This window comes from Apis mellifera, linkage group LG6 (genome assembly GCF_003254395.2).
Source record: "Apis mellifera strain DH4 linkage group LG6, Amel_HAv3.1, whole genome shotgun sequence".
NCBI classification, from domain to species: Eukaryota; Metazoa; Arthropoda; class Insecta; order Hymenoptera; family Apidae; genus Apis; species Apis mellifera.
In genome coordinates, this window is record NC_037643.1 from 8603909 (window position 1) to 8631504 (window position 27596).

At 41.2% G+C, this 27596-nt stretch overlaps 1 protein-coding gene and 1 long non-coding RNA gene across 10 annotated transcripts in view; one reads left to right on the forward strand and one right to left on the reverse strand.

The window, feature by feature from the left end:
• The window catches only part of LOC413076 (ecdysone-induced protein 78C), a 113001-nt gene that overhangs the window by 84667 nt on the left and 738 nt on the right, over positions 1-27596 (reverse strand). For 2 of the 5 annotated variants that reach the window (XM_016912743.2, XM_006565396.3), the window contains exon 2: positions 23692-23774. In XM_016912743.2, the coding sequence (XP_016768232.2) occupies positions 23692-23774 (83 nt within the window). Of the gene's footprint in view, positions 1-10385; positions 12773-17548; positions 17721-23691; positions 23775-27596 lie in introns of those variants that run through there. The other 3 variants (XM_006565395.3, XM_396527.7, XM_006565397.3) reach the window with 2 other exon arrangements.
• The window catches only part of LOC100578461, a 51782-nt gene that overhangs the window by 23305 nt on the left and 881 nt on the right, over positions 1-27596 (forward strand). For 2 of the 5 annotated variants that reach the window (XR_003304787.1, XR_003304788.1), the window contains one exon: positions 5829-6304. The exons of 1 other annotated variant lie outside the window; for it this stretch is intronic. This is a non-coding gene — a long non-coding RNA (uncharacterized LOC100578461). Of the gene's footprint in view, positions 1-5828; positions 6305-9281; positions 9944-27596 lie in introns of those variants that run through there. 2 more of the 5 variants (XR_001703456.2, XR_001703457.2) reach the window with 2 other exon arrangements.

Sequence of the window (27596 nt, forward strand, 5' to 3'; positions counted from 1 at the left end):
ATTTATAGCGAAAATACATCGATCCACCAGATTTACCATTACGATCTCGCCACGGATTACGACGTCCTTACAAGCCGACGTCTCGCAACCCTCGTTTACTCGCGTTCCATTTCACGAAGGCTCAAAACACCGCCACGAACAGCTGTTTGAAGCTTAAAGGCAAGGTCGCAGCCTTACGTCTGCGTACGCAATGCCGCTCGTTTCAACACGTCGCTGAATGCGTGGTTGTGTGCGCGAGTGCACGTGCGTGCGTGCGTGTGCCCGCGCATTCAAGTACACTCACGTGCAAACACGAGTACGTGACACGTCACGAGTGCAGTGTACTCTACGATAGCATACGTACACAGTTCTTGTCATATATATATATATATAGAAGAATGTTACATTAAAAAACTGAGAAGAGATATACGATATATAGTTTGATTTGCAATAAGTTGTTCAAGAGTGATAATATAATATGGTATTTCTATTCATATATATACGAACATGTATAAATGCGTTAATTTCATTGTACAAGAAGAATTTTTAATAAAAAAATTTACGTTTTTTTTTTTTTCTTAAAAGAAAATACAAATTGTTTCGTGGGTATATATAAAAGTGACGTTTGCACTGTTCGACCCACGTGTGCGCGCGCACATACGCGCCACGTACATACGCTCATGCGCCGTGGAGCTGGATTGTGCGTGCATGGACGCGTTTTACAGTCGCAGGGGAGAGCCACTGTCGTTCCACCGCACATAACTATAGTTATGCAATCCACCAACTTGTATTCATGGTCAAGGCCTGCGTCCTTACCGCTAGATACGTATACTTGCATGCACACACCGACACACACGACGGCCGTGCAAGGAGTTTACGTATGCGGAGAAGAGGGGCGAGGTTGGAGCAGGGGAAAAAATAAGGACCGAACATTATCGAATTCGCACGAGTATAAAATTAAACGAAGCCAATAGGTCGGTATACGAAACCGGATTGTCCAGAAACATTAATGGAACGAGCGTCGAGATTAAAAAATGCGATTCCGTTTGCTCGTTTCAGAAAAAAAAGAAGAAAAGAAAAGAAATGAGTTTCGATCGCTTACCTTAGTCGCTTTTTGCTTAATCTCTCTGATAAACAAACATATAATTTTGCCGATGCCAGGAATGAAATTTGCATAAATGCGAAAATTATATGAAGTAAAACGAGTTCTTTCCTCTAAATGAAAAAAAAAAAATAAAAATAATAAAGATTACTTGCTTAATATAGTTATATCATCTTTTCCCTCCATACGTAAAAACAACAAGCATCATTTTAATAAGTTGTTTGTTTCTGTGTTTAGAATAGAAAATATATAGAGCGAAACGCAAAGTGATGAAGTTTTACTAACAAAGCGTTCACCGATGAACGATATATATACCGAAATAACTAAAAGCATAGTGGGATGGAGATGGAAATATAGGATTGCCGAACGTGGAAGAAAAGGATACGTAGAGGAAACATTCTTTTATCTTTTCACTCGGCGAATGAACGTACATTGTGTTAGTGTGCGCACAGCAAACGCGGTGCGTAGTAAAAGGTAATAGTAATGTATGAAGAAAATGGTAATAATACAGAAATACAGCAATGATTTAATATAACTGAGTTACAGGAAGTGAATATTATTAGCATTTGCTTATAGTGGACATATGCGCGAACATTTATCTTCCTTGTTTCTCATATATTCGTTCGAACGTATGTTCACTGTGTACTTCGATATTTGTAGAGGGAAGTGTATGTACTTCAAGTCCAATATATGTACGTACTTATCTCTATACGCACCTGTATATGTACATATACATGCTTCACGCGACAATGTGCGTAAGTACGTGCAAAAAACAAGTGTACAACAGGCAGAATTACAGCAGGTCAGCAAGAAAGGAAATAATCACTCTTCGCGTGTGTTTAACGCGTTGACGTTTGCGCGTACGCGTATGTGTGAGATGGATATACGTAACATGTGTGATGTAACTTACACAGTGCACTCGAAATGCGCGTGCGATCAAGCCGCGCTTATTTGTGCCCTGAACGAGTTTTGATGCAACGAAATCGCTTCGCGGTAACCACGGTCGCGCCTTTTATCTCATGAATAATGATCCCATTGCAGGAAGAAATCTCTACACTCATGAGAATTCTACACAAAGAGATAGATAGTTCTATCGCGTTTAAACATTATTATTTTGATGTTGTAGAAAAATGGAATACAATTTAGGTTGTGAAAGTTAAAAATCGAATTATAATATAATATTTTTCGAAATTTCAAAGTATTTTAATTTATTTTTTATAATATAACAAAATTTACAAAGAAAATTTTTGTATTTATATAATTCTTTGGATAATATAATTTTATAATTTCGAGATATCAAAGAATTCGCATTAATCAAGAGTGCGACTCTTGCACCAGGAAGTCAGAATGTACGAGTTCGATCAGATACATTTAAAACGACCAATCTTAATCAATTTCCCTTAATTTTACCGTTGCATGACCACTCGTACACTATACATATAGTGGACAGTTCAATGGCGTTGCACTTACCAACGCCAACTCGAATCTCTCTCTCTCCTCTTAAAGGAATCTCTCCTATTTATACCGTCGTGTTATTAGCATTGCCATTAGCCAAGTCTCCCTTTCTTGTAACAAAACCTATCTATAAATAAGTATCTTTTTATAAATTACCGATTAACATGTTATTTAATTATTGATCAGGTTATGAAAATTTATTGAAAATTAATTTTATATATAATATCCTTATAATCAATTTACCCTTGAAATTATACAACATTTTTTTGAACTGAAATATCAATTGCTCTAAACTTTAACTTTACATAATATAATTTCCTTTCTGGAAATATCAGTGATGAATACTAAATCTAATCTTCAAAGTATACACTATTTTTGCAAGAATACTAATTGACAATCTCAAGAATCTCCATCGTTCAAGTTAATTTACTCGAAAAATAATATTCCAGAATTCACTTTGTATTGTCAAGAAGATTGCGCGCAACAGCAATACTAAACAAAGCAACGAATAGCAAATGGATTGCCGGTTTCCGGGCTGACGACTTGCAAGCGAGTCGAGTCGGTTGCAATGAGATTGCTGCATAACGTAATATCGAATAAAATTTTCTTTTCAATTTTAAATCGTGAATCCGTCTATTCAACTGTTATTATCGCACGTGTTATCTTGTTAAAAATGTATTAAAAATATACCTAAAATATTCAATCGATTTACAAGGAGAAAGAGCAAAAAAAAAAGAAAAAAGAAAGAAAGAAAGAAAAAGAAATGGAAAAAGGAGAAACAAGCGATTCGAGACATATCGCGGTTAGGGTTGATGCATGCACTCTACACGTAGCTGTTTCTGACCATTGCTGCACGTGTACCAATCTTGGGTTCACCGCGTATTCTATATGCCATGATTTCATTTTATTCGACGCATATATACAATGAAAAAAAAAGGAAGAGAAAAGGTGCGATGGAAACGCGACTCGATCGCGTTATGCATTGCACACCCGTGCTACACACGCGCGGCTCGCATGCGCGCGCACGTACACATTGACGCACGCGCACACTGGCAGTATCACTTCACTGATGATATACCCTACCGAGAGTTCATTGCTCTTGAGGTGCAACGGAGAACGACGAAGATTCGCTCGAGAATGTTGAAGAGAGAAAAAGCAACGTAGAGGGAGACACAAACTAGCATTGGCGCAATGGAGAGAGAGACAAAAACGAAGACGCACGGAAGACGAAAAGGAACGAGCGAGAGACCGAAGAAAACACTGTCAGGGAGCTCTGAAAAGTCGAAAGAGGAAAACGAGAAAGAGAGAGAGAGAGACGGATCGAGGAGTATTTACCACACGCTTCGATGACTTTTAATAATCCACACGCGATTCCCAGCGCGCCACTCCGAGTCAAGACAACCACTCTCGATGCCTTCGTTTTCTCTGGTTGCACGCACATGTTGTTCGAGAGAAATGGCAAGGCCGGTAGGAAGCGATTGGGTTAAATGTTCGTTCAATGAATATCCGACGGGGTGTATCGTTTTCGTATTTAACCTAACAACATGTTACGCCTTATATCTGTAGCCGATCAACTGCATGCGCTCGCGAGACATCTAGAGAAATCGTGACTGCATACGAACTGCCTCAAGAACATTTCCCTTGCCTGACCGATGATAGTAATCATCGCTAATCAGGAGCCAACTCTTGGACAACTTAGGGAGCCAAGTGCTCGGTATGAAACAATTAAGATCGTGTGTCGGATGATCGCATATAATTTGTAGTAAATTGTTTCTCAAGTTTCGTCGACGACCGAATACCGGGTGCAACATCGAGATCAATTCTAAGTCACGATTCACTTTGAAAGAGAACGAATTATCATAAGAATCAAGATAAATCAAGATCATACCTCGTCTCGATTAAAAAATTGGAAAATATTGGACATGATCGTTCGTCGAACGTACCAACTCGAGCTTGTACCGGACACGTACCGGGTGCAATGTACCTGGATGAGTCACACGGTAACAGCGCACACATTCGCGTACGCACATGCGTCTCCACGCGCGATTCGCGCTCGTGTGCGCGCGCATCTTTTGTCCTTCTCTCTCGCTTTAGGTCGCGGTCGGTGATACTCGTTACTTGCCGCGCGCCAGAAAGAAACGAAGAAACGCTGTAACTCGCGCGCGATACGCGCCACGCAACGAAGACGGAGAACGGAGCAACGAGCAGGATGGAAAATAAAAATCCAATCATTTCGACCGGTTTTGCATCGTGCCGACGAGGATAATGGAATACCGCGTCACTTTTTGCCGGTGCACAGAATATTTTCTCGCGTTAATATCCGCGCATTCTACCCCCACTCTTGGCTTCGTATATGCGCCAGGTACGTATCCAACCATAGTATTACATGCTGTACGCCAAACGTGACTGGCGCCAATGAGGTTAAACGATTTTCAAGTTTTGCGGAAGCGTTAATTTCTATCTACTTCTTTCTTTGTTCCTTCTTCGTATGATTGTCAACTTATTATAAATTAATCTTTTTTTTTTACATACATATGATTGCGAAGTTTAAATGTAAATTAATTATAATTAAAATTCATAGTGGAAACATGATTGGGTGTATATTTTTTTTTTTTTCTTTCGAAAAAGATTATATTATTAATTTTTTCTTTTTAAATAAAACTTCATTAGATTCATCAATCATTTTTCAACTCTAAAAAGTTACTACCTGTTTAACAGGTTCCTTTTTTTCCTCTTTCTATATCGCATTAAAATATTTCCTCTTAACAAATGAAAATTAAAAGTTTCAACGTTAAAATTTATTCTCTCGCCTTCCGATCCGAGATATAATTATAAATAATTAATGTAACAATCCTAATCATGGATTTTTTTAATGCAATTCACCGGCAGTTTAACGAATGGAATAGAAATTTTAAAGACACGCGTTATATAAACGTGTGAAACTGCACAAGTGTCAAAAGTATCTGGTATCTGGTGAGGCTTCGGGGCAAGGAAATGATGCTATAAATCCCTCTCGAATGCGGATAGAAAGTTAAATTTATCCGTAGCAGGAATCAAATTGATCTCGCGGGAATATTATCTTTTTTTTAAGCGTATTAATTACGGATTAATTATTTTTTGCAAATAATTTCAGAATTGTTGATCTGATTTTTTCTTCTTTTTTTTTTACCGTTATTTTCACGCGCGATCATAAAAATGCAACGTCACGATAATATAATCCACCATGAAACGATATACGTCACGGATTCTTGGACGATAATTTTAAAGCACGATTCCGTCTCTTTTCTCACAGAAGAAGAACTGGATTATCAAAGAGACAGGGGACGATTACACACACGCGTGCAAAAAATCCGGAAATGTATCGAAAAGGTGAACGCCATACGAAGACAAGAAACGAGTATCTGGTGAATATAATACATGAATATTAATAAAGCACACACGTTGACTCGACACACGATTCTGACTTGCTTATATTACACTCGGAAGTAACCGGCAATTATTCAAAACCAATGACCACGTTGGGAGAATCTTTTGAACGACCAACCATTTATACGAAAGAATCCAAAACGTTTTGTACAATCGAATATAAAAGAGAATTGTAAATTTTTTCTTTTCTAGTCAAAAAGTTTTCAGTTTTCTTATGAAAATTTTGTCTTCTTGTCTTAACAATTTCTATCAAACAGGATATTCTCCTCTTATATACTTTATTTAAAAAAAAAACATCGTGACTTTTTAAACTTGGATTTTATTACATATACGAAGATTTTACTTTAAAAATTATTAAATATATTCTGTTATACATATATATATTTTTTTTTCTTCAGAAAATATCAAAATTTAAGATCGATCTCCACGAAAATTCATCCATCACGTCTCAATTTAAGGTTTCCATCTACGATAACGGTGTAATCAACACGCGCTGGATCTATTCAAATTTCTCCGAGTATACGAGAAGAAAATAGTTGAAAGTTTCGAGTGGCACGATCAATCACTCTCGAATGCAAAATTACCGACAAAAGGTAGTCGCTATCGATCCTCACCGCGCCACGAATTAATCAAATAATTCGAGAGGCGAGCGACGAAGCGGCGGCGGCGGGGGGGAAAGAGGAAAGAAACGAGAAGGAAGGCGGTCAGAGAAGAAACATCGAGAGACTTTTAAAACGGGGTTGCGTAATCCTTTGGATTTAGTTTACTTTCGTCGGTGTCGATGCCACGCACGTAGCGTGACCGTGGCACTGAACCAGCGGCACGAACTTTCTCGTGGCCTTCGTTCCAGGAAGACGATTTACGTGACACGAGCAGGACGCCAATGACTGCGAACGGTCATCGACGGGGGCCGAGCAACGCCTCTCCCTCTCTCTCTCTCTCTCTCTCTCTCTCTCTCTCTCTCTCTCTCTCTCTCTCTCTCTCTCTCTCTCTCTCTCTCTCTCTCTCTCCCTCTCTCTCTCTCTCCATCAGAGATAGCCGTGAATACAACTCCTCGATTTCGAATTGATTATCGCCGTATAGCCCAAGGGAATCGAGTCCTAGTGAAATGAATTTTTTAAAAACACGGTGACGCAATCTTACGTAATGGTACAAGAATAGAAAAGCTAATATAGAAGCTGAGAACAAACTATTACTTTTCTCTCTTTGCAAAGTATATGATAGATTCCCTTTCTTTTTTTTTTAATCTTATTTTTCCTGATCCTATTTGTTTTTCATTTTTGGAACGAATAGATGATATAATAGCATAAAGATTTTTCGATGAAGAGAAAGGATATTTTCTAATTTTTACAACAGTTTCTAGAACTTGTATAAATTCTTTGTAAAAAGGATCGTAACGAACGAGTTTCATCAATTTTTTCCTTTTCTATGCTTAACAATATCTTTCTTTTCTCCCACAAAAAGTAAATAATATTTAGATTTTACAAATAACATTAAAAATGATTCTATACAATTTTCGGAAATAGTATAAATCTGTATACAATTTCTGTATCCGAAGTGGCATACAATAAGATTCAGTTTACGAATCGATGGGATCGAAGGAGTCCTATATATTTTACATCCCCTTATTCTCTTTAACCCTTTCATTTCTCTTAAGTCAATTTCACAATTATTAATCGGGATGATGGATAGGCACCCACCTCACGTGAAATAACCGAAGGGAAGAAAACTTTCCTGCCTCATAATTCAGCATCGATCAATAAAACTCAATCATTCGACCGACAAATAAACAAGCGGAAAAATAGATCTATCAAAACGAGCAAACATTTAATATCGCCCGTCCCATCCATTCCATCTCCCTCCAAACCTCTCTCTTTCGATTCCTCGTTTTTTTAACTTCCACTAAAACTTCTCTTCTCTCTTCCATCCAGAGGATAAAGACGATTTAAAAAGAGGAGGAGGATGATTAATTCTCTCTAGGAGAAGTTGGTTTCGTTGTTGGGGAAGAGCAACTTTGGCCAACTTTCTTCGAAGCAAAGTTTCGAAAGAAGGGGAGGGGGAGAGAAACCGCGGAGGAGCAACCGTCCGATGCGATACCAAAGGTAAACCGTGCTTTTACTTTAAGGGAGGATCTCCCTTGGAGCCACGGATGACAGGCTCGAAGAAATATTCGCGAGCCTCGAGGAGAGCGCGAGTTATCGACACGAGATGTGACAGAGAGAGAGAGACTTGGAGAGGAAAAGGGAAATTTCTCGCATCGCGCCGCCGTTAACGCGAGCCTCCATCTCAGGGGATAGTCCCGGATAGAATCAGACAAGGGGCAGGCCTTGACCGTTCCCGAGTTTGAAATTCAAAGTTGGATTTTCGGGAATCGTCGAATCTCTCTCTGATCGGCGGACCTTTTAGACGAATGTATAATTTAAACGGGCGGCCTCCATCACGCTTTTTCGACGCTTCTCATGGTCAATGGAAAAGTGGTTGCCTAGCCTGTGTCGATGGTTCTAGAAAATTCGCTTCCTCCACGATTTTTAACGTGACAGTTTTGAATCGATTAAGCGATTTTTCGATATAAAAATAATATTTAATGAATTGTGGATGGCGGATAATGGCACGGTTTTAGAAAATTGGTTTTAGAAAATTTGGAAAACAGAGAATTGCAATTGGATGTTCAATGATTGAATTCTAGAAAAATTTGTGAAAATATTGAACAATTTTACAATTGGATTTTATTAAAAAAGAAAAGTTTATTTAACAGGGATCAAAAATAATATAATAAATTCTTTACTTGCTTTAAATTTAAACGTTTCTGTAAACGTTGATTTTTATTCCATAAAGAAGACGAGAATAGAAACGGATAACTCGTATCGAAATGCCGTGTCACAAACGTGAAATTTCGCCAATTTCGATATCTCGGATGACGGGCAAGAAATTTGAAATCGAAAGATCCAGAGAAACGTATCGTCCCTTTGCAAATGTTTTACATACCAGTTTAACCATCTTCCTCTCTAACATTGCATTATCACAATTTATCTCTAAACCAATCTTCATTATCCTTTTAATCGTTTAATCCCTCGATTAGACCGCGGATCGATATGAAAAACATTGAAACAATTTTCACCCCTACATATAACTTAACTTAAGCCAGTCAAGATCGAAATAACGACTAATCGATTGAATTTTATCGAATCTATCAATCCACATAAACTCGAATAATCGAATTTCAATGCGAATAATTCAAACATCTGTTCCCAACTTTCTCCTCAATCCCTCCTCCTGTTTCATCGAGACATTGATCGATACGATTTTCACATTTTCCCAGGGAACAGATTCGCGGTGGCGAAAGGGCAACGGATCGTCTACGTTGCGCAGTGAAGAGACTCCGAAGAAGAAGAAGAAGAAGAAGAACAAGAAAACATATATATATATATATATATATATATATGAACCGTTCACGAGTGAAATGTCAGCCCTCCATTCTCTTTGTAAATAGGAGGGGTTGGGGGTAGTAGAGTTGGACGGGTAAGAAACCAGTTTTCGATCCGATATTTCCTCCGAACAATGGGGAACGTTGGAAAACTCAATTGAAAGAGAAATCGGTAGGCCGCTGGTAGCGAACCCAAACCTCCGTTGGATTTGTATCGTATATATATATATATATATATATATATATACCTGATAGCATTGTGCTCGCCGCGAGACGAATTGCGAATATTGCCAGATACTCTCGCCGACCTTTCCAATTTGTATCGTAACCTTTAGAGAGGCTTGGGCGAAGGGAGCCGATGGAATCGATGGATAAACAATTCCGAGGAATTGTAAAGCGAGAGAATGATATCGTTGGAACGATTGAAAGTTTCTACTTGAATTAGCCAAACCTCGAAATTTTCTGTAAATCTTCGCCAATTATTGGCTGGGGAATGATTTTGTTATTCGATTCGAGTCTGAAGATTGATGATACGAAAATATATATATCGTATTACAGTTGTGTACAAATACTTGAAATTTAAGAAGAAAATATTTTCCATGTATCACAGTTTCGATAAAGTTCTACAATCTTGTATAGTATCGCTATATTTAAACAAGATCCAAGAATGATAATCTAAATTGCTTTCGATATACGAATCCTCGTTAAAAATCGTAGAAATGAATCAATTAATTTCTTTCCCTTTCGCTTACTGTTCAACGAAACAATCGTATCACTCGACAACTTCTTCTCTCGAACACGATATATGAAAAAAAGAAATCTCCAAAATGAACGATCGCAAATACAGAAAGAAAAGAAGAAAGAAAAAAAATCTGATAAGAGAAAACTGAACGAGAAAGAAAATCCAGCAGGAAGTAAATAATGGTAAAGTAAAAAGTGAAATTAAAGAGATGGAAAAGAAAAGAAAAGAAAAAGAAAAAAACGAAATGAAAAACAAACCTTGCTTAATGACGATGCCAGGGGGCACTTGGACAATCGGTAGGGCGGCGTTCGAGGGATTAACGGGGATGGTGGCCGGTGTTCCGGGCGGTGGCGATGCGCTGGCGCTACCAACGGAGCCTGGATCGCTGAATCCTTGAGTGCTGTTCTCCTCCGGCCCGTCGAAGAAGCTCAGATTGAACTCACTGCCGGCGTCGAACGACACTTCCGGTGTAAGGGTGTCCGGCGCCGGGGCGCTACCCAGACCCGCGCTCAGCGACTGGTCGATTTTGAAAACGTCCATTGTACGAAGAGGAAATGGTGATGATGATGGCGATCGCGCACCTCGCTGAGGTCACCATTCGCGTACCCGACTCTCTACGTGATTCGATTCGCGCCCGGCTCGGATGTCTGATCACTTTCCTTCGTTTACAGATGCGCCCTCTCCTCCCTCGTCTATTTTCTTTTTTCCTTTCTTATCTTATTTCTTTCTATTTCTTCGAAATAAAATATCGAGGAGGGAGGAATATCGATCCAATCGTTCCTTGCTTCCTTCGAATCTCGAGCTCGACTTTAAATCTTAAACCCCTCGTTTAAAGATCGTTTTGATCGCGGAAACTGGGAGAAAGTTGCGAGAGCGGTGGAAAGAAACACACGGTAGCGTGAAGAAAAAAAAAAAAGAAAAAGGAAACAGTCTTCAAAAAAAAAAAAGGAAAAAGGTGTTCACGTGCAGGCTCACTTTCCCGTAAACCGATGGCCACGATGGTTCACACTAATTTAAAGCGGCGCACATCCACGTCGAAATTTCTTCCGTCGAATCGAATGCGAAAAAAAACTTTTCGATTTCCACTCGATTTAACTCGTCGTGTCTTCCCCGAAAACTTCACAAATCGCAAACGATCCTCGACCGCATCCTCGTGCTTTCCCACGAATCGTAGCTCGGCGGCGGCGGTGGCGGCGAGAACGAGGGATAACACGATGACGAAGGAGGCGACGATATCGAAGAAGAGGACGATGACGAGGAGGATGAAGAAGCGTCCGCAAGAAAATCGGCGGTGCTACGGTTTCGCGAAAGCATTCCTCTCCGAGCGGATTCTCAACACTCGAACGGGGGGGTCAGTGGCCGTTACTCTCCTCAGGCCAGATTCTCAATGAAGCTGCCCGCAGCCGACTGACGAACAATTTTGGCACATCCACGGCCAGCGGCCACGCCGGAGCGCGTTTTATCTGTTAATCTCTCTCGCCTTCAAAAGAGACTTGGAGCACATTAGGCGTTGCTCCCGTTCATACTCGATTCTCGTTATTCTCCAGACGCTTGCCGGCCGGCGGGGGCAATGCTTTTCGGTAGCCTTGAGCAGCCTATTATTCAATCTGATACGATTACGGATCGCGGATGCTTTATGAACCTCACCGTGACACGTTTCTATTTTCACCCTTCCGATCCTTATCGACGGACGCCGGTTGGAATCGTGTCGCGACAAATTTCACCGTTTCCAATTGTTTCGTGCCTCGGTATTTATATATATATATATATGTATATGGATGGAAAAAAAGGAAGGATCCAACGATGGAATTTTTTTTTTTTTTCTATTCCTCTCTTCTTCCAATTAGTCGTGATTTTCGTGATTTTTCTCCGCAAATCGGATCGAGCAACAGGCTCCTATTTCCTTTCACACTTAGGGAGGGAATACGATCGATAATCGGTCTGTGTCGAGAGAAAACGCGAAATCGAAAGAATTAGGAAGAGGAGGTGATGGTATGATCCGTTCGTTAATAAGCGTCGAAGAAATTATACGCGGATTTAATTGGAAAGGTTAGTGACTCGCGCGATGCTTCATATTTTTTTTTTCCTCTCTCTTTTCCTTTTTCTCCTCGCGTCGACTGAAAAGCGAAACAGCACCTGGTCGCGATTACGCGAACGAAAAACGTGGAAAAAAAAAGAAGAAAGAAGAAGGAAAGAAATCCACACTTCACTGGCACACCGTGTCACAACAGCAGCATGGGAAGACCCTTCTCTCATTAACTATCTCGCCTGAGGGCTGCGAAAATCCGTGGAAATCCCGATCTTCGAAAGGGTTCAGCATTGTTCGAGAAGACGCGTGGTGTCGTCTTCGTGCGAGGATACGTTCTCATCGACATCGTTATCCCCCCTTCTAGCTTTCCTCTCTTCTAGCTTCCTTCGGATCTTGGAAAAGGAAAACGAGGATTCAACCCATTATTTCTTTTTTATTATTATTATGCGAGATCGAGAGATCGGTCGTTCCTTTCTCTTCCTTCCTCGATCCTTCCTCTCTCTCTCTCTCTGATCTTTTCGTTCGTTGTCACTTTTATTTGCAACTGTGTATATATGTATTTCTTCTTCTCTTTTACTCCTTGCTCGTTCTCTCTCTCTCGTTTTTCTTTTTCAATCGGCCCCCTTCACAATGGAACGTTCTAAGGGGAAAACTTTTTTCGGGTAACGCAAGCACGGCCTTTTCCGCCGATTTTCAGTGGATCCGTGGTCCCCTGGCTTTTCGCGTGATCCATCGCTGAAAAGACAAAATCAAAACGAAACGAAAATCAGAAAAAAAACTAAAAGGGCGTGAACGTGGTTTTGCTCGTTTCGAGAAGCGCGTCGTCCGACAAAAGAGGAAACTTCGTTCCATTCTGTTGTTTCCTCTCTCTGCCCACTGTGTATAAATATAAACTGCGAAGTTCGAGCATGCGCGATCGATCGTTCTACCTTACTAGAAGATCCCCAAGGTGTTTGTGTCTTTGCGAACGCGCGAATCGTGACGGATATTCCGAAGGAACGCGGAGGAACGATCATCTTAAAAAACTTATTCGCGCGAAAACGAAGGCGACCAAAAAAAAAAAGAAAGAAAGAAAGAAAGAAAAGGAAATCGAATCGATCGAATTTGTTCTTTCGATCGATCGATCGTTTTAATCGTCGATATTCGCCGAATATCAAAGGTTTTTTCTCTTTATTCTTATTTCTCTTTTTCTCTCTTTTTTCTTCTTTTCCTCCTCCTCCTCCTCCTCCTCCTCTTCTTCTTTTTCCTCTTCTCTTCTTTCTCTTCTTCTTTTATACTCTTCTACTAGAGGACGTTTTCCGCAAGTGGTAACGGCAAAAGAAAGAGCGAAAAAGTGAAAAAGAGAGAAAGAAAAGTGAATGATGAGAGGCAGGCAGAGATCGGTGGACTTGAAAGAGAGGAAAAGATCCGCGAAAGGGAAAAAGACAAACGAAGCCAAGAGAGGAACACAGAGGAGGAGAGTGAGAAAAAGCGAATGTCATTGCCGTAATCTTCGGACGTTGACTTCCTTCTGGCTCGTCCCTCCTCCTCCTCCTCTCTCCTCCCTCTCATCGCGAACCCCTTCCACCCGCCGCAAACCCTCCCTCCCTCCCTCCCCCCACGCACCTCCCGGCTCCTCCGTTCTCTTTGTCCTCTCCTTCTCACCTGCGCGCTCCTCCTCGCGCGATTCCTCTACTTGGCCTCTCGCTTCCTCCTTCCTTCCCAGCCCCTTCGCCTTTCCTCGCTCCCTCTCTCTCCCTCTCGCGCGCGTTTCGCCCTCCCCCCCTCCCCCCTCGCCGCCGTTTTTCTTCTTTAACCGAGGCTCGTTACGCCGGCTCGTGAGTCTCAAATATTTTCGTAACGATTCGCGCGTCAATGTTTCTCCTCTCCTCGAGTTGGAGAGTTTCTTTTTTTTTCTCTCCCCTCTCCTTCTCCCCCTTTTTTTCTTTTTCTTTAAATAATAAACATCGAATCATCGAGAAAAAAAATCAAGTAGTTGCGAGTCGAGAGACGAAGTATAATATCGGTTTCTTTCTTTCTTTTTCTTTTTCTTTTTCTCGAAACACGGGAGGAGAACGACACGTCGGAGGGACGAGGAGGGACGAAGAAAAAGAAGAAGAAGAAGAAGAGCGTGATGCGAATTTGAAACCGAATTTATATCTGGGATGGGAATAGAGATTTTCAAAACGATTAACCCGTTCTCGAATTGAATTGGCTTTTAGAACGAATTTTCGGGATTACGGATCGTGAATGGTCGGTGTGTGGATCTTGGACCGAGATGGTTCGATACGATGGCGCGTATATTGCGAGATAGATTTTCGGATAAAGTAAATTCAATCCGTGATGTCAGTTTTATCGCGCTTCGTGTTCGAACGAGGCGAGGCGAGGCGACGTCTCTCCTCGTCTCTCGAGAATGACGAAATTAAAAATCGATGGAGAATTAATTTGCAAATGATCGGTCGATATCGTATGTATTTTCGATGCAAATTTTATGTTAGAAAGGAATCTTTTTTTTTTTTTTGGTGAGATGGTAAATCGATAATGGACAAATTCTTCATAATTCTTAGAATTTGGTAAATGGCATTATTTATTAGATTTTTCTTCGTTATAAGAACTTGAAATTTGTGAGCGATTCTGAATTAAAAAGTAGATTATTTCAATCGTGTACACGTTGAGCGAAAAGATTAAGATAGGACGTGTTCGTAAAATAATAAATTCCATGTTTTTTAATAAAAGATTGAAATCTATTAGAAACTGGGATTTATTGAAATAAAGAAGAAACAAACGAATTTATTAACCTTTCCTTCGCTATTTATATCAGAATTAGAAAATTGAATAAAATTAGAATTTAATTATATCATACATTCGTATATTTAATGAGAAATTATATTTAATTAAATGTTTTTGAACTATATTTTTATCATAAAAATTAAACATTTTTATTTTAACTTACTGCTTTTAATTTAATAAATTTGAAAAATGTTTAAATCGTTATTAATTTATCAAAAATTTAAAACCGTTTACATTGTTAACATTTTTCTTTAATTAATACAGATTACGTATAATACATTTGTGCAACAGATGATAAAAAGAAAACTTGTTAAACTGTACATATCATTATTGTATTGTTAACGCAATTTTTCTTTTTTTCAATTTTAATAGACGTGATTTATATCCGACATGACGTAATACTACCATAAAACACAATTTCATTATAATATCTACATTCTAAAAATAAATATAAAAATTTTAAATTCCATTCTATCATTGCACGCACGCTTCACGATATAATAAAATCAATTTCTGATATAAAAATACACACAGATCAAATACCTCTACTATTTTTCAACCAATTCAAACAATTTAAATAGATTTTCCAACGATATCTAAAATGATATCTCTGATTTTCATTTCCAAAAACAAATCGAAACCGAATCGTTCGATTATTTTATATCGTATCGGTTTACATCGATTCGCGAAATTTGTTATATTTTTTTCCCTCTCCAATCGATATCCGTTTATACATCCGTCAATCCACGAGATCAACGAAATCCATCGAATCCGAAACGAAAGCAACGACATCTCACCGGCCGGCCGGTTAACACAAAATTACGACTCCGTTTCCCGCCCACTCTCTCCACGTTGCAACCCGTGTATACATCTCGACAATCGGCTTTTTCCGTATTCCGTATGAAAGAGAAGCCGCGAGAAGAAGAAAGGCGAAAATCACGGTCGCGGAGCGCGGTTTACCGAGGCTATGATTCAAAGTCCCGCGGTGTGCGTGCACGAGAGAGAGAGAGAGAGGGAGGGAGAGAGGCGTACGCGCCGCGGGATATGCATTACCCGCGGCATAATCCGCGGCGAATGATTTATAAATCGAGTGAATCACGATTTGGCACGAAGCAAAAACGGTAATCGCGAATTAACATTTGCATCGAAGGGTTGCCGATGCACGGTAAAGAGGAGTGGGGACGTGCGAGGGAAGTGGGGGGGGGGGGGAAGGGCGAAGGGACGGCGGCGAGGGGAGGGGAGAGGTCGCTCGCTCGCTCGCGCGCGCACACACGACGAAGCCCTTGTCCGACAAATCGGTCGCGTAAAGGCGCGCTTTAAAAAGGGAGAGAGAGAGAGAGAGAGAGAGAGAGAGAGAGAGAAAGAGAGAGAGAGAGAGAAGGCTGGTCCGAATGGCGGTTTCGCGGCCTCGCAGACGGTCATTTGTCTCCTGCAACGCCTGCCTCGGTTCCGCGTTCCATCTGCGTCACAAGTCAGTGCGTTCACCTTGCCTCGAGTTATCAAAATCGGATCCCCGATGCGATAGCCCGTCCACAAGCGTGTATTCTTGGACCTCGATCGTACAGTTGGCCGCAAAAGTATATATATATTGTATATAGCCGATTTTTTAATCGATACGAAAAATTATTGTACCGTCGGTAAAAAAGAAAAATCGATAACGATTTTTACGCGGTATAATTTCATTATTTATCATATAACGGTAACATACGACAGTTTAATTGTTTATTTTTGTAATTGAATGCACGGTGAAAAATCATACGGTTGAAAAGTAAAATAGAGAGAGAGTATATTAGAAATAATACTCAGAAAACTCAGAATATTTTAAAAATCAACTTTACGAGTGCCCGGTACCGGTGAAAAAAAAAACTAATTTTCCAAGTTGAATTATTAATTTTTTCTCTTCTTCGTGTTTTTTTTTTTTTTGTTTTTTTTTAATTGTTTATGCGTGATTCGTTTATTTTTATGGTACTCTTTACGGGCGACTATCATATTTCTTTACTCCGTTGTTAATTTTGATTGGTTGGTGTTTTATCGAGTACTGAATATTCAACAGATTCCTTCCTCAAGTTTAAATATCCCTTTTCGATCCCGAGTTTTCCGCAACCGCGAAAGGGAATTCGAGCGTGACGTAATCTGGCCAAGATGGACTAAAGTAGTCAAGTTTCCTGATGCTTTTTACCCGATTTGAGAATGATATATCGATTAAAAAAAAAGTTCATTCATTTAGAGAAAAAATCGGAATGAAAAAAAAAAGAGATCGCTATCACGCAAGAATTGAAAAAACGCGCGTAACTTCTTCTTCCGTTATCTAAAAATCCTTCTATTCGTTTCATTTTTTTTCACTTTCTTCGATTTATTATACGTAGCAACACTCGTCTTCTTCTTTACGTACATGGTAAATACTTTTTCCCCTCCATTTGCTTTTATTTACACGAAAAGGATTCACACGAAAAATTTGCAAATTTTAAACTTTTAGAGATTGAATCCGAGGCGAAAAAACGCACAACGCCCGATTGCGAAGTTCGCAAGTTTGCAACTTCCTCGGCAATTATCCGAGCGCCGCGCATGCGATTCGATATACGAAAAATAAAAGGCGCGAGAGCCACGCTCGACGAGTTTTACCTGCACGAGACGATGCTGAATACACGCCGGCATCCAGCACGCACGATCTCCTTGCAATCGCGAACAGTTTCGTACGGCGTGGAGCGTCCTCGTCCTTCCAGGATAACAGGACGATGCCACCGTGGTGAGGAGAAGAAACGACGAATCGCCAGAAATCGCGGACCGTGACTTGTTCCGCTTAAAGCCTCGTTCACATCCCACGGACTACTCGCGTGCCTTCATCGGTCATCCAGGGGGAAAAATCAGGTGAGAATCCTCGTTTACGCGCATAACATTACGCGCGACGCGTAATATTTATCCCTTCTTGAAAAATATCCAACTCTCGATATTTCTCGAAAAACTGTTTTCCTCTTCTTCAACCGATGAACACCGATCAACAGAACACCTTCGCGGAAGGAGAGAAACGGGGGAAGGGGGGGAGATCGACGAAATCCACGAAAACACGGAATCGTCGTGTGTCCACTTTAGACGAACTCTGTCCGCCACACTGAAACTGTCACTCGGCCTCCGTAACGATCTCTTTCACTGCGATCATTGTCCCTGCGCGTGGAACCGCGAAGCGAGAAAACAAAAACAACAACAATAACAATAATAACAACGATAACTACGTCAACCTAGGATGACGACGACGACGATGACGACGACGATATTCGACGATAATGGCGTCGCGCGTCGTCATCGAAACCGACCTCCTTCCTCCTCGAACTCGATCGACCTGTTGCGCCGCGGGTATATCGACGATCGGCAAGTGTCTTCCAGTCACCGGCTGGAAGAACGGTGAGAAGTCGGTAAGAAGATCCCACGGTGGTGGTGTGTCCGTGGTGTGGCGCGCGCGAAAAATAATGGGGAAAACGCGGGATCCCCCCACCGATATTCGCGAAACGAGAATATTCGTAAACGAAGGGGGGAGGGGAGGGGAGGGGAGGGGAGGGGAGGGGGCGGGGGATGGAGGCACGAATGGGCGATCGAAAAAAAAAAAAAAAAGGGGGATGGAACCGGTCAAATAGCCGCGAGCTGCCCTGTTACGATCACGTGCGTTTGTCACGAGTCGCGGTGGTGTATACGGAGCCGACTCGCTCGCTCTCGTGCGAGTGCCAAGACCGAGTTCTCTCTGTGTGTTTCTCCGCGCTCTCTGTCTTCGTCTCCGCGAAGACCGGCTCACTCCCTCTCTCTCTCTCTCTCTCTCGCACCCTGCCTGCTTTCTACCTCTTTCTCTTTCTCTTTCTCTCTCTCTCTCCCCGTAGCTCCTCTATTTTCCTTCCAATCCGCCGCACGCACCACGGTGCGGATCCCTCTCGCTCGATCGCGCCCAACTCGCGCTTTCCATCTTTTTCCCGCCCGCGCGCAGCCTCGCGCGCGCGCGCCAGCCAAAGCCTTACCTGAGGTGAGGTAAGTAAAACCGGCGTTCGTTCCGTTGTACGTGTTACGGCATTGCGCGACTCGCCTGACTCGTAGCCCCACGCTCTCCCATTACGCGGGGTTCCGCGGCTCGCTACGGAACCGGGGGAGGGGAATCACGAGCGAGCGAGCGAGCGTGCCGCGAGGGGCGAGGGAGACGGAGAGGTTGACGGTGGAGGAGAAGGAGGAGGTGATGGTAGTGGTGGTAGTGGTGGTGGTGGTAAAGGTGGTGGTACAAAGTGAAGGAAGAGGTGGTAACGATGGTAATGCGGTAACGCAGGGGAAGAGGAGAGGTGGCGCGAGATGGAGGGGGAAGGGTGAGACGAGCGAAAGAGAAAAAGGGAGAAAGGAAGAGGGAGAGAGAGAGAGAAGCGTACGTATGCGGTAGAGGGAAAGTGAGAGAGAAAGAGAGAAGGAAGAATTAAGCGACTGGGTCGGAGGTGAGTTCTGGAAATGGTAGGGGCTTGTGGGGTTTAGGTGCACCAGATGAGGGGAAAGGAAAGAGAGAGAGAGAGAGGAGGCGAAGTTGGTGTAGGTAAGCCGTGTCGTTTGAATCGTCCCGGTGGGGGCAGCGTGGACCGAGGCGAGGGGAGGGGGGCGCACGGTGGAAGAAGCCAGAGTGGGGGATACGAGTGGACCAACTGGGTTCGCCAGCAACCCGCGGTTCATTGACCGAGAAGTGCCGGGAGAGCCGAACGGTCGGCCGTGTGTTCGACCCGCGCTGCTAAAACAGAATTTGTACCGGCACTTTATGCGTCTCATCTACGCGGCTCGCGTGAAACCAACGAAGATGGACGGAACCAGCGACAGTGAAGTCGAAGCGAGGGGAGAGGCGGCGAGAAAACGGCGGAGATAAAGAGTGGGAAACAGGGAAGATTTCGCGATGCACCGCGGGCAATAGTCGACGGGGACCAGGTTTGGAAGGAGATTGTTTCCTCGCCTGACGAGAGAGAGAGAGAGAGAGGGAAGATGGAGAACGCGGTAGCTCGAAGAAATGGGGTTGCAAAAATTTTGGCGGGGAAGGAGGGGCGAGCGTGAAAGAAAGAAGGGTGGGGGAGGCGATGCGCGGCGCGAGCGTCGCGCTCGCGAATTCTGACGATTCAATTAGGCGAGTGCACCTTGAAAGGAGCGATCATTTCCGGCTTCAAAATTGATTTTAATCGGCCCGCTTTCGACAAGAGCGGATAGAAGATCGAATCACGGTAATCACGTACCAATTAGACGAATTAACGATGCTCGTCGATGCTACGTTTTTCAATCGCGGATTCTTTTTCGATAGAAGGATTTACGATTCAAACGTTTCTCCACGAGGAACAACAATCGGAATAGATAGAAGCGGAAAATAATAGATCGAAGACGAGAAACGGCGCATCCTCGACACCACCTCGGGATCTATTATCGTCGATCAAATCGTGACACTGTAATATACTCGCGCTATACGGGAGGGAGAATCTCGTATATGATATACACGGGTGTCGTCGCCCGTCCGTATAACTTGTATATACACATATCGAGCGTGGAAACCGATCGATAGATCGGATTGTTGGGATCGGGCGATGTTATCGTGTATACGGGAACATAAGGAAAGGCAGGGCTCGACGGGATCGACGCGTTACGATCGAGTTAGACGTTGATCGGTTCGATAACTTATCTCCTCTCATTTGCCGGGGCACGCAACGGATAGCCGGCGTGTTTCCCGATCGAATCCGCGGTGCCTCTCGATCGAGGGAACGAAGATGGCCGGTCGGCTCGAGAACGACGGCGACCGGCAACATTTACGAGAAAGAAAGGGATGAAGTTCCCGTGTAAGTAACTAGTCTGTCGACTGCCGGCGACCACACGGCCGCACACTTGTCGGGAAAGGAGATGCGCAACTCGGTGTAATGAACCTGGGAAACCGGTTACATATACGCGCGTGTATATATACAGATCGGTTCGCTCTGTACTTACGTTACATTACGCGGGCTGCTGGTATCCGCGATCGAGCCTATTCCATTGCACACTCGCTCGAGGAGTCGAAAGGATTCCTCCCATCCAATAACTCGATAAGTGTCTCTTTTTGACACGGCCTAATGTGCAAGTTCTTGGAAGAAATGTCGATTATAAATCGCATTGATAAATCGCAAGTGTTTGTGTATTAAATTATGAAAAATTCGCTCTCGTAAGTGTAAAATGAAAATTTGTAGATATATATAGATATATAAGCCTGTTTTCAGTAAATTAATCAACTGAATTGAAAATAGAAAATAAATTTGAAAATATCATTAGAATATACAGTAGTTCACCGTCCAAATGGTCGTCCATTTCACTTTGGGAAAGTCCCTTTGGAAAAATTCCGGGGACAGAAATGGGGCGGAAAAAAAAAAATAAAAGAGAGGCACGTTTGAAATTTCAACTGTTTCTAGCCCGGGTGCAACATTTATTTTCCGGATACGGTCTCCGCATTTTCGTGACGAACATCGAAAGCGCAGGTAATGCAACGGCGCATCCGGCTTGCTCGCTAAATCTATTTTATTCATATTCAATTACCCTCGGCTATGCGCCCGCCCAGTGAAAATAAATTCGCCGCAAATCCCTCGTAACCTACGGGAATAGGGTGGCGAATGATCGCAAACACGCGGAAGAAACTCGCCGAGCGCGAGTTAATCGATATAAAATCCTAAAATATCCCTAGATTAATCCCGAAACAACTCTCTAACGGTTCACGAACGGAATTATTTTCAACCCGTTAGATTTTCTGATAAGCGGTAATTGGATAAAACAAACAAAAAAAAATTAAGAAATAAAATTCTTCGAGAGTAAAACTATCGACAACTCTCTTGAAAAATTGGATACTGCGCGTTCAGAGCGACAATGTTCGACAAGCAGCGTTCGCGGAAAAAAATAAAACTTTCGAGAGCGACACTTGAGAATTTTATTCTCAACCGTGTGTTAAAATGAATTTATATGTAATATAAATAACGCTGATCGAATAATCGCAAAACCCTCCTCGAAATCAATCTACCCTCCAAATTCCTCCAAACGAAAAAATCCCTAAATTAAAAATTCTCGACAATCGTCTCGAATCTTCGTTTCCGGCGAGAAATTCCTTGAATGAACGACGTGTTTCATTGTAAGCAGTAGGAGGGATAGTAGCTCGAGGTAGCGCGGTAGAGGGTGCAGTTTTAACGGGGAAAGGGAAAAACGAAAAGAGAGAGAGAGAGAGAACTAGAGAAAGAAAGAAAAACACCGAGATTCAATTACCGCGGGTCGAAAGCGGCAAGAGCGGAACTTCCGGTCGCCAGAATCTTCCGGTTCGGCATAAAAGGAGGAATAAAGAAAGGGGAGAGAGGGTTGAGAAGAAAGCTCAAGGGGAGAGGTACGTACGTGTCTGGGGGGGTTGGAACAGGAGGAGAGGGAGGGGGAGGAGGGGATTTGGGGGGTTTAGCGCGAAAAGTGGCGGAGAGGTACTGGGATAGCAGAAGAGGTAGGTGGGATTGGTAAGAGGGAGGGTTGAAGAAAACACATAATAGGGTGGGGCGCTTTGCTGCCGCTTTTGAATCGATCCAACGCCGGCTACAGCTGGAGTCTCATCCCACAGCCGGTTCGGCCAGCGGTTCTCATTCTTCAACCCTCCCCCTCCTCTTCGTTTACCTCCATTATCACCGCGAGAAGGATACATCGCACGGAGAGAGAGAGAGAGAGAGAGAGAGAGAGAGAGAGAGAGAGAGAGAGAGGAAGTGCAGTGGAGAGAGATTTCGATTGGATTTGGATTTTAATCGGCTAAGAAGCTAACTAGCAACCGCCTTCACGAGTGGTAAACTGGGTCGTGATACACGTATACGAATCGGGGATGAATCTGTCTATCCGTGTGTGCGTGCGTGCGTGTGTCGAGCACGGATGAACGAGCTTTGAGTACACTCGTTAGACCTCCTCCTCTCCTCTCTCGATTCAAATACACGGATGGTTATTAATCCGTCGTTGTCCTGAGCCTGAAATTCTATAATTCGGGAATCAAGGCTATCGATAAATCAAAATTGTAAATTTATCAAAACTGAGGGGATTTTCCAGGGAATGATATTAACTCACGAACGATCGGTTGATTCCACGGTTCCGGTTCAGGATCGATCTCGAATTTGCTCATCCGTGGCGAGCAAAGACCGTCAAAGAGCGGGGGGTTAAAAATCGAAAAATCTCCTCCGAACGCGATGACGCGAGAATACGAAATTTTGTTCGAAACGTGTGTTGAAAACCTGTGCTCCTCGCTTTCGAGGAACTGGGTAAGCGTTACAGGTGTTATCGATCAATTCCGCGAGTTGCAACAGCTCTACCCCGACAAGTAAACGGCGAGACAAATTTGAAAAAGGGAATTTATACAAATTGAGCCGCGATTATTCTATAAATGCTATAAACGATCCCTCCCTCTAAAATTGTAACTATAATAACTTTCCTCTCCAGGATATTATTCGTATTCCTTGTTGTATAATATATTATCTGAAACCAATATTCCACGAAATACTTCGTCGAGATCGCTAAATACGATAAACGGAATTTAAAACAAACGTTTTCCCTTAAAGAGGCAGTTACTTTCGAACGAACCAAGTTCAACGAAGACTCGCCTTATTCTTTCTTTTTTTTCCTCTCTCTTTTCCTTCTTCACAATAGGTCGCGAGTCGGCGTTCATTTAGCCAGCTCCGCGAAGGAATAACCGGTGGTTTAAATTGGAGCAGGGAGGCTGGGGGATCATATATATAATAAAGACTCACCGTTGTTGTTGCGCAGGATGGAAGCAGGACTCGTTGCCTCGAGAGGGCTGCTGGGTTCTTCCGTGCTTGGCTCCCTCTTCACGCTGAAATGGAAACATCTATTATGTATTCAATCGAATAGAGCGCGGGGGGGGATGGTGTGGAGATCGGTTGAAAGTAGTCCAAGATCGACACGAAAAAAAAGAAAGAAAGAAAGAAAGAAAGAAAGAAAGAAAATCCACGAAACCAAGGCCGTTTCAAGTCCTTCGTTTTTGTCCACGGATGCGTCTATCTTCCTTATCGAGAGCAGAGGGGAGAGATCCTTTGACTACGGCCCTGACTCCATCCGAGCAATCAGGATTGACCCAGTTTTTAGTTCAATTTGCACGTGGAACGCGCGTTTGCCTTAAGCCAACCGAAATGAAAATGGACCGGGAAAAGGAGAAGGGAGAGGGAGAGAAAGTCGAAGATTAACGCAGGGGACCAATTGTCAGGGTCGAATGGACTATTGAAGGGAGGAGATGTAATGGCATGTGATTTTAATGCGATTTTTTCGAGTCGTTTGAGGATGCATTAACGTGGATTAACAATTGTTTTTTCGACGAGTTAAATATAAAGGATTTTGCTCTGTTTTAAATAAATCGAAAGAGCTGTGTTAAAAACGTTTGATCAAGGGAAAATAGTACTGAATTTCTAATACTTTAATCTTCTTGATATTTATCTTAATACACACAGGGTGTGATAAAGTAATTACGTATAATGAAAGATTATTCTACGAAATCTGGGATAACAAACTTAAAAAATTGCAACGATACAATCTAATTCTTTCTTTCTTAAACATCCATTAATTACCACATTTCTCAAACTAATTATTTCTATTGCATTTCGAAAATTTTTACTCGTGCCAAACGATAATTTAAAAAAAATATATCTGCAAGAAAACCGAGAGATTAATATCGATAATGTCGCCAATATCTATCAACTGTCACGAATTAGACGAATTATCTAGATTGGAAAACTCTTGGCGCAAATATTTTCCAGGGGGAACGTCTTTGAGTCTCCCGTTCAAAGAGGATCAGAGTCCATCAATAACCGATAGATCTAAGAGGATGGGACACCGGATCGACACATACACCCCCCCCCCTCCTCCCTGCATTTGGAAAGGGAAGCAGCTCTCCTCTATGAATAGATCTCCTATTTCGGAAGCCGAAGAGTATACGCGTTATCGAGCGTACCAACCAATACCCCCTCCCCTCCTCTGCCGCGACCGCTTTGAGGCGCGACGATGATGACAGAAACCGTGCACGGTTGATGGTGTAGGTGCTGCACTCCTACTATATTCCGAATGTCGTCGATAATAATTGCTCTCCGAGTTTCGAATAGAATGAAGTGGGTCGGACGAAAATATCCGTACCTAAAAGGTGGTTAAATCACGCGTGATCCGAATGCGGGATCCGGGAATGAAGGATGGTGCGTGGACTGTACCAGTCAGTGTGTATATATATATATATATATGTAACGATGTATCATTTCATTATGGAAAATTGAGAATAAAAAAATTGGACAGATAAGAAATTTTTTAAGCGAGTCGATGTATTATTAAATTGATCATCGTTTATCGATTCGAATCGTGAAAGTAATATAAAAATGTCGTACGAGTTGAAAAAGGAAATATCCATGAAATGATTAAATTCTCTCTGATAATTTATATTATGTATAAAATTAGATGAAATGTTTTTTGAAATATAATTATTATCTCCAACGAATTTAAATGTTATTAACGAGTTTAAAAAAATAGATAAAATTGAGATAATAAGAGGCGATATAAGGAGGCGTGTAATGATATATCGTATTTCCCGGTCAAAGATATTGGAGTAGTGCAGGTAACCGATACGAGATATGAAAGAGCGGCGAGGAGGAGAAGCTCTGTCTGGAAAGGAATCGTCTATTGCAAACAACTCTTATTTTTAATCTAGCGCGAAAAGGGAAATGTTTTCGTGTTTTCAAAGTTTTTCACTGGACGGATAAACCTAATTACGCGTTAATGCAAGTTTTTCGCATTTTAATTTCCGCGCGCGCATAAGATTAGAAAGAAGTATTAAGATTAATTTTCACACAACATGTTAAATCAAAGACCTGTTGCGAAACTTGTTAGAACGAAATCTATTATACGCTGCATTTGATGCAAATATATATATATATATATATATATATATATATATATATATATATATATACACGAGAGAGAGAAATAAAGAATTCTTCGTGAATGAATGATCACTGTGAGTAAATCATAAGAGAGGATAATAATGAAACGATTGCTACACTTCGAGAAAGTGGAAAAATAGAGAATCTCTCGCAAGTTCTCCGCTTAGATGCATAGTTAACGGTAATTACTTGTGCCGAAAGTATGCCCGTAAAGGGGGGGAAAAAAAGAAGTTGTTGGAAATACATCGTAAATACATTGAACGGCTTGGAGGGAACTTTCATTTTGAAATAAGGATCGTACGATGAGCAGAGATGGCACGAAAAGATATGGAAATGAATTTTCGTACAACGAAAAGGAAAAAAAAAAAAAGAAATTAGAAACGTGAGAAGGGGAAATGAAAAGTAGATATCAGAGTATAAATCGGAAAATTTATAATTAATACACATGTAAGATGTTTGTAATATCTATTGAATTATATGTGAAATATCGATTGTTCGAATAAAATATATAATTTTTTCGAAACGTTATATATATTTAAACAGAGTATAATTTTATTATAGATAAAGAAGATTAATTTAGACATTAGAATTTAATAAAACTTTTATTTTTTTTTTTTCTTTTTTTTACTTTCTTCGTATTTTTTTTTTTTTTTACATCCATTTATCTCATATCACTTTCAAGAAATGCTATAACGATAATTAAAGAAGATAAGTTGATGACAAAAATAATGAATACACGGTACGTGTACGTTGTGTGTGAAAAAAATAACATGCGTTCATGTGCTCATTGATCCAATCTCGAAGAAGCGCATTCTAATCAACAATATTTCGATTCCCATTTCCCTGACTGAATTGTAGAAATATTGGACGTTGAAAAGGAACGTATAATTTTTATTTTAAAACTCACTTATCCGATCTCTCTTTCGTGCCGGGCACAATGTATTCAATTAAATTTCTTTATTCACGCACTGTAAACCACGAACGAGGTTTTAACGGTTGCTGAGACCTTCTCCACTGCTTAAGTTTAAAAACAATGACCAAAGACGTCGAAATCAACTTGCCCGACCTGCAAAAATTTTACTCAAATTAAAATGTCACATTCATTTCCGTGAATCTTTTCACCGTAACTCGTGCGTCTCGTCAAAACTGGTTATATTCCGCGAACGCATAATAACAGCGATTAATTTCATAAATGAATAGATGGCAATTATAATTTTATGATGAAAAGAAAATAAGAAAAGAGAAACTCGTTAAATTCGTTATACGATACAAAAATTCAAAATATTGGTAAAACAAATTTTCTGGATAAACAAATAAATTGAATAAAAAAAAGGAACTATTGAATCATAATTGTATAAGATTTTAATTTAATCAATTTAATCAATTAATATTACTATATAAATGATCGCAATAATTAAATTTTAATTAGGTTGTCTAATTTATTTAATTTTATATTTTATTAATTTTATTGCTAGGGAGGACTATATTCCAATATCCAATAATTGTTGTATTATAAAAATTAATTAAATAAAGTGAAACGAATGGTAAAAAAAACCATTGAATATTTTTGTTTATATTAAGTAAGAATTCGGAATATATTATGGATTATTTTGTTCATAAATATTGAATTTGACGGGACAGAAAAAATCAATCAACGAGTCTTAGTAATGTTTGACTTTGTATTTTTAAATAGACTGAATAAAAAAACAAGGCTGAAT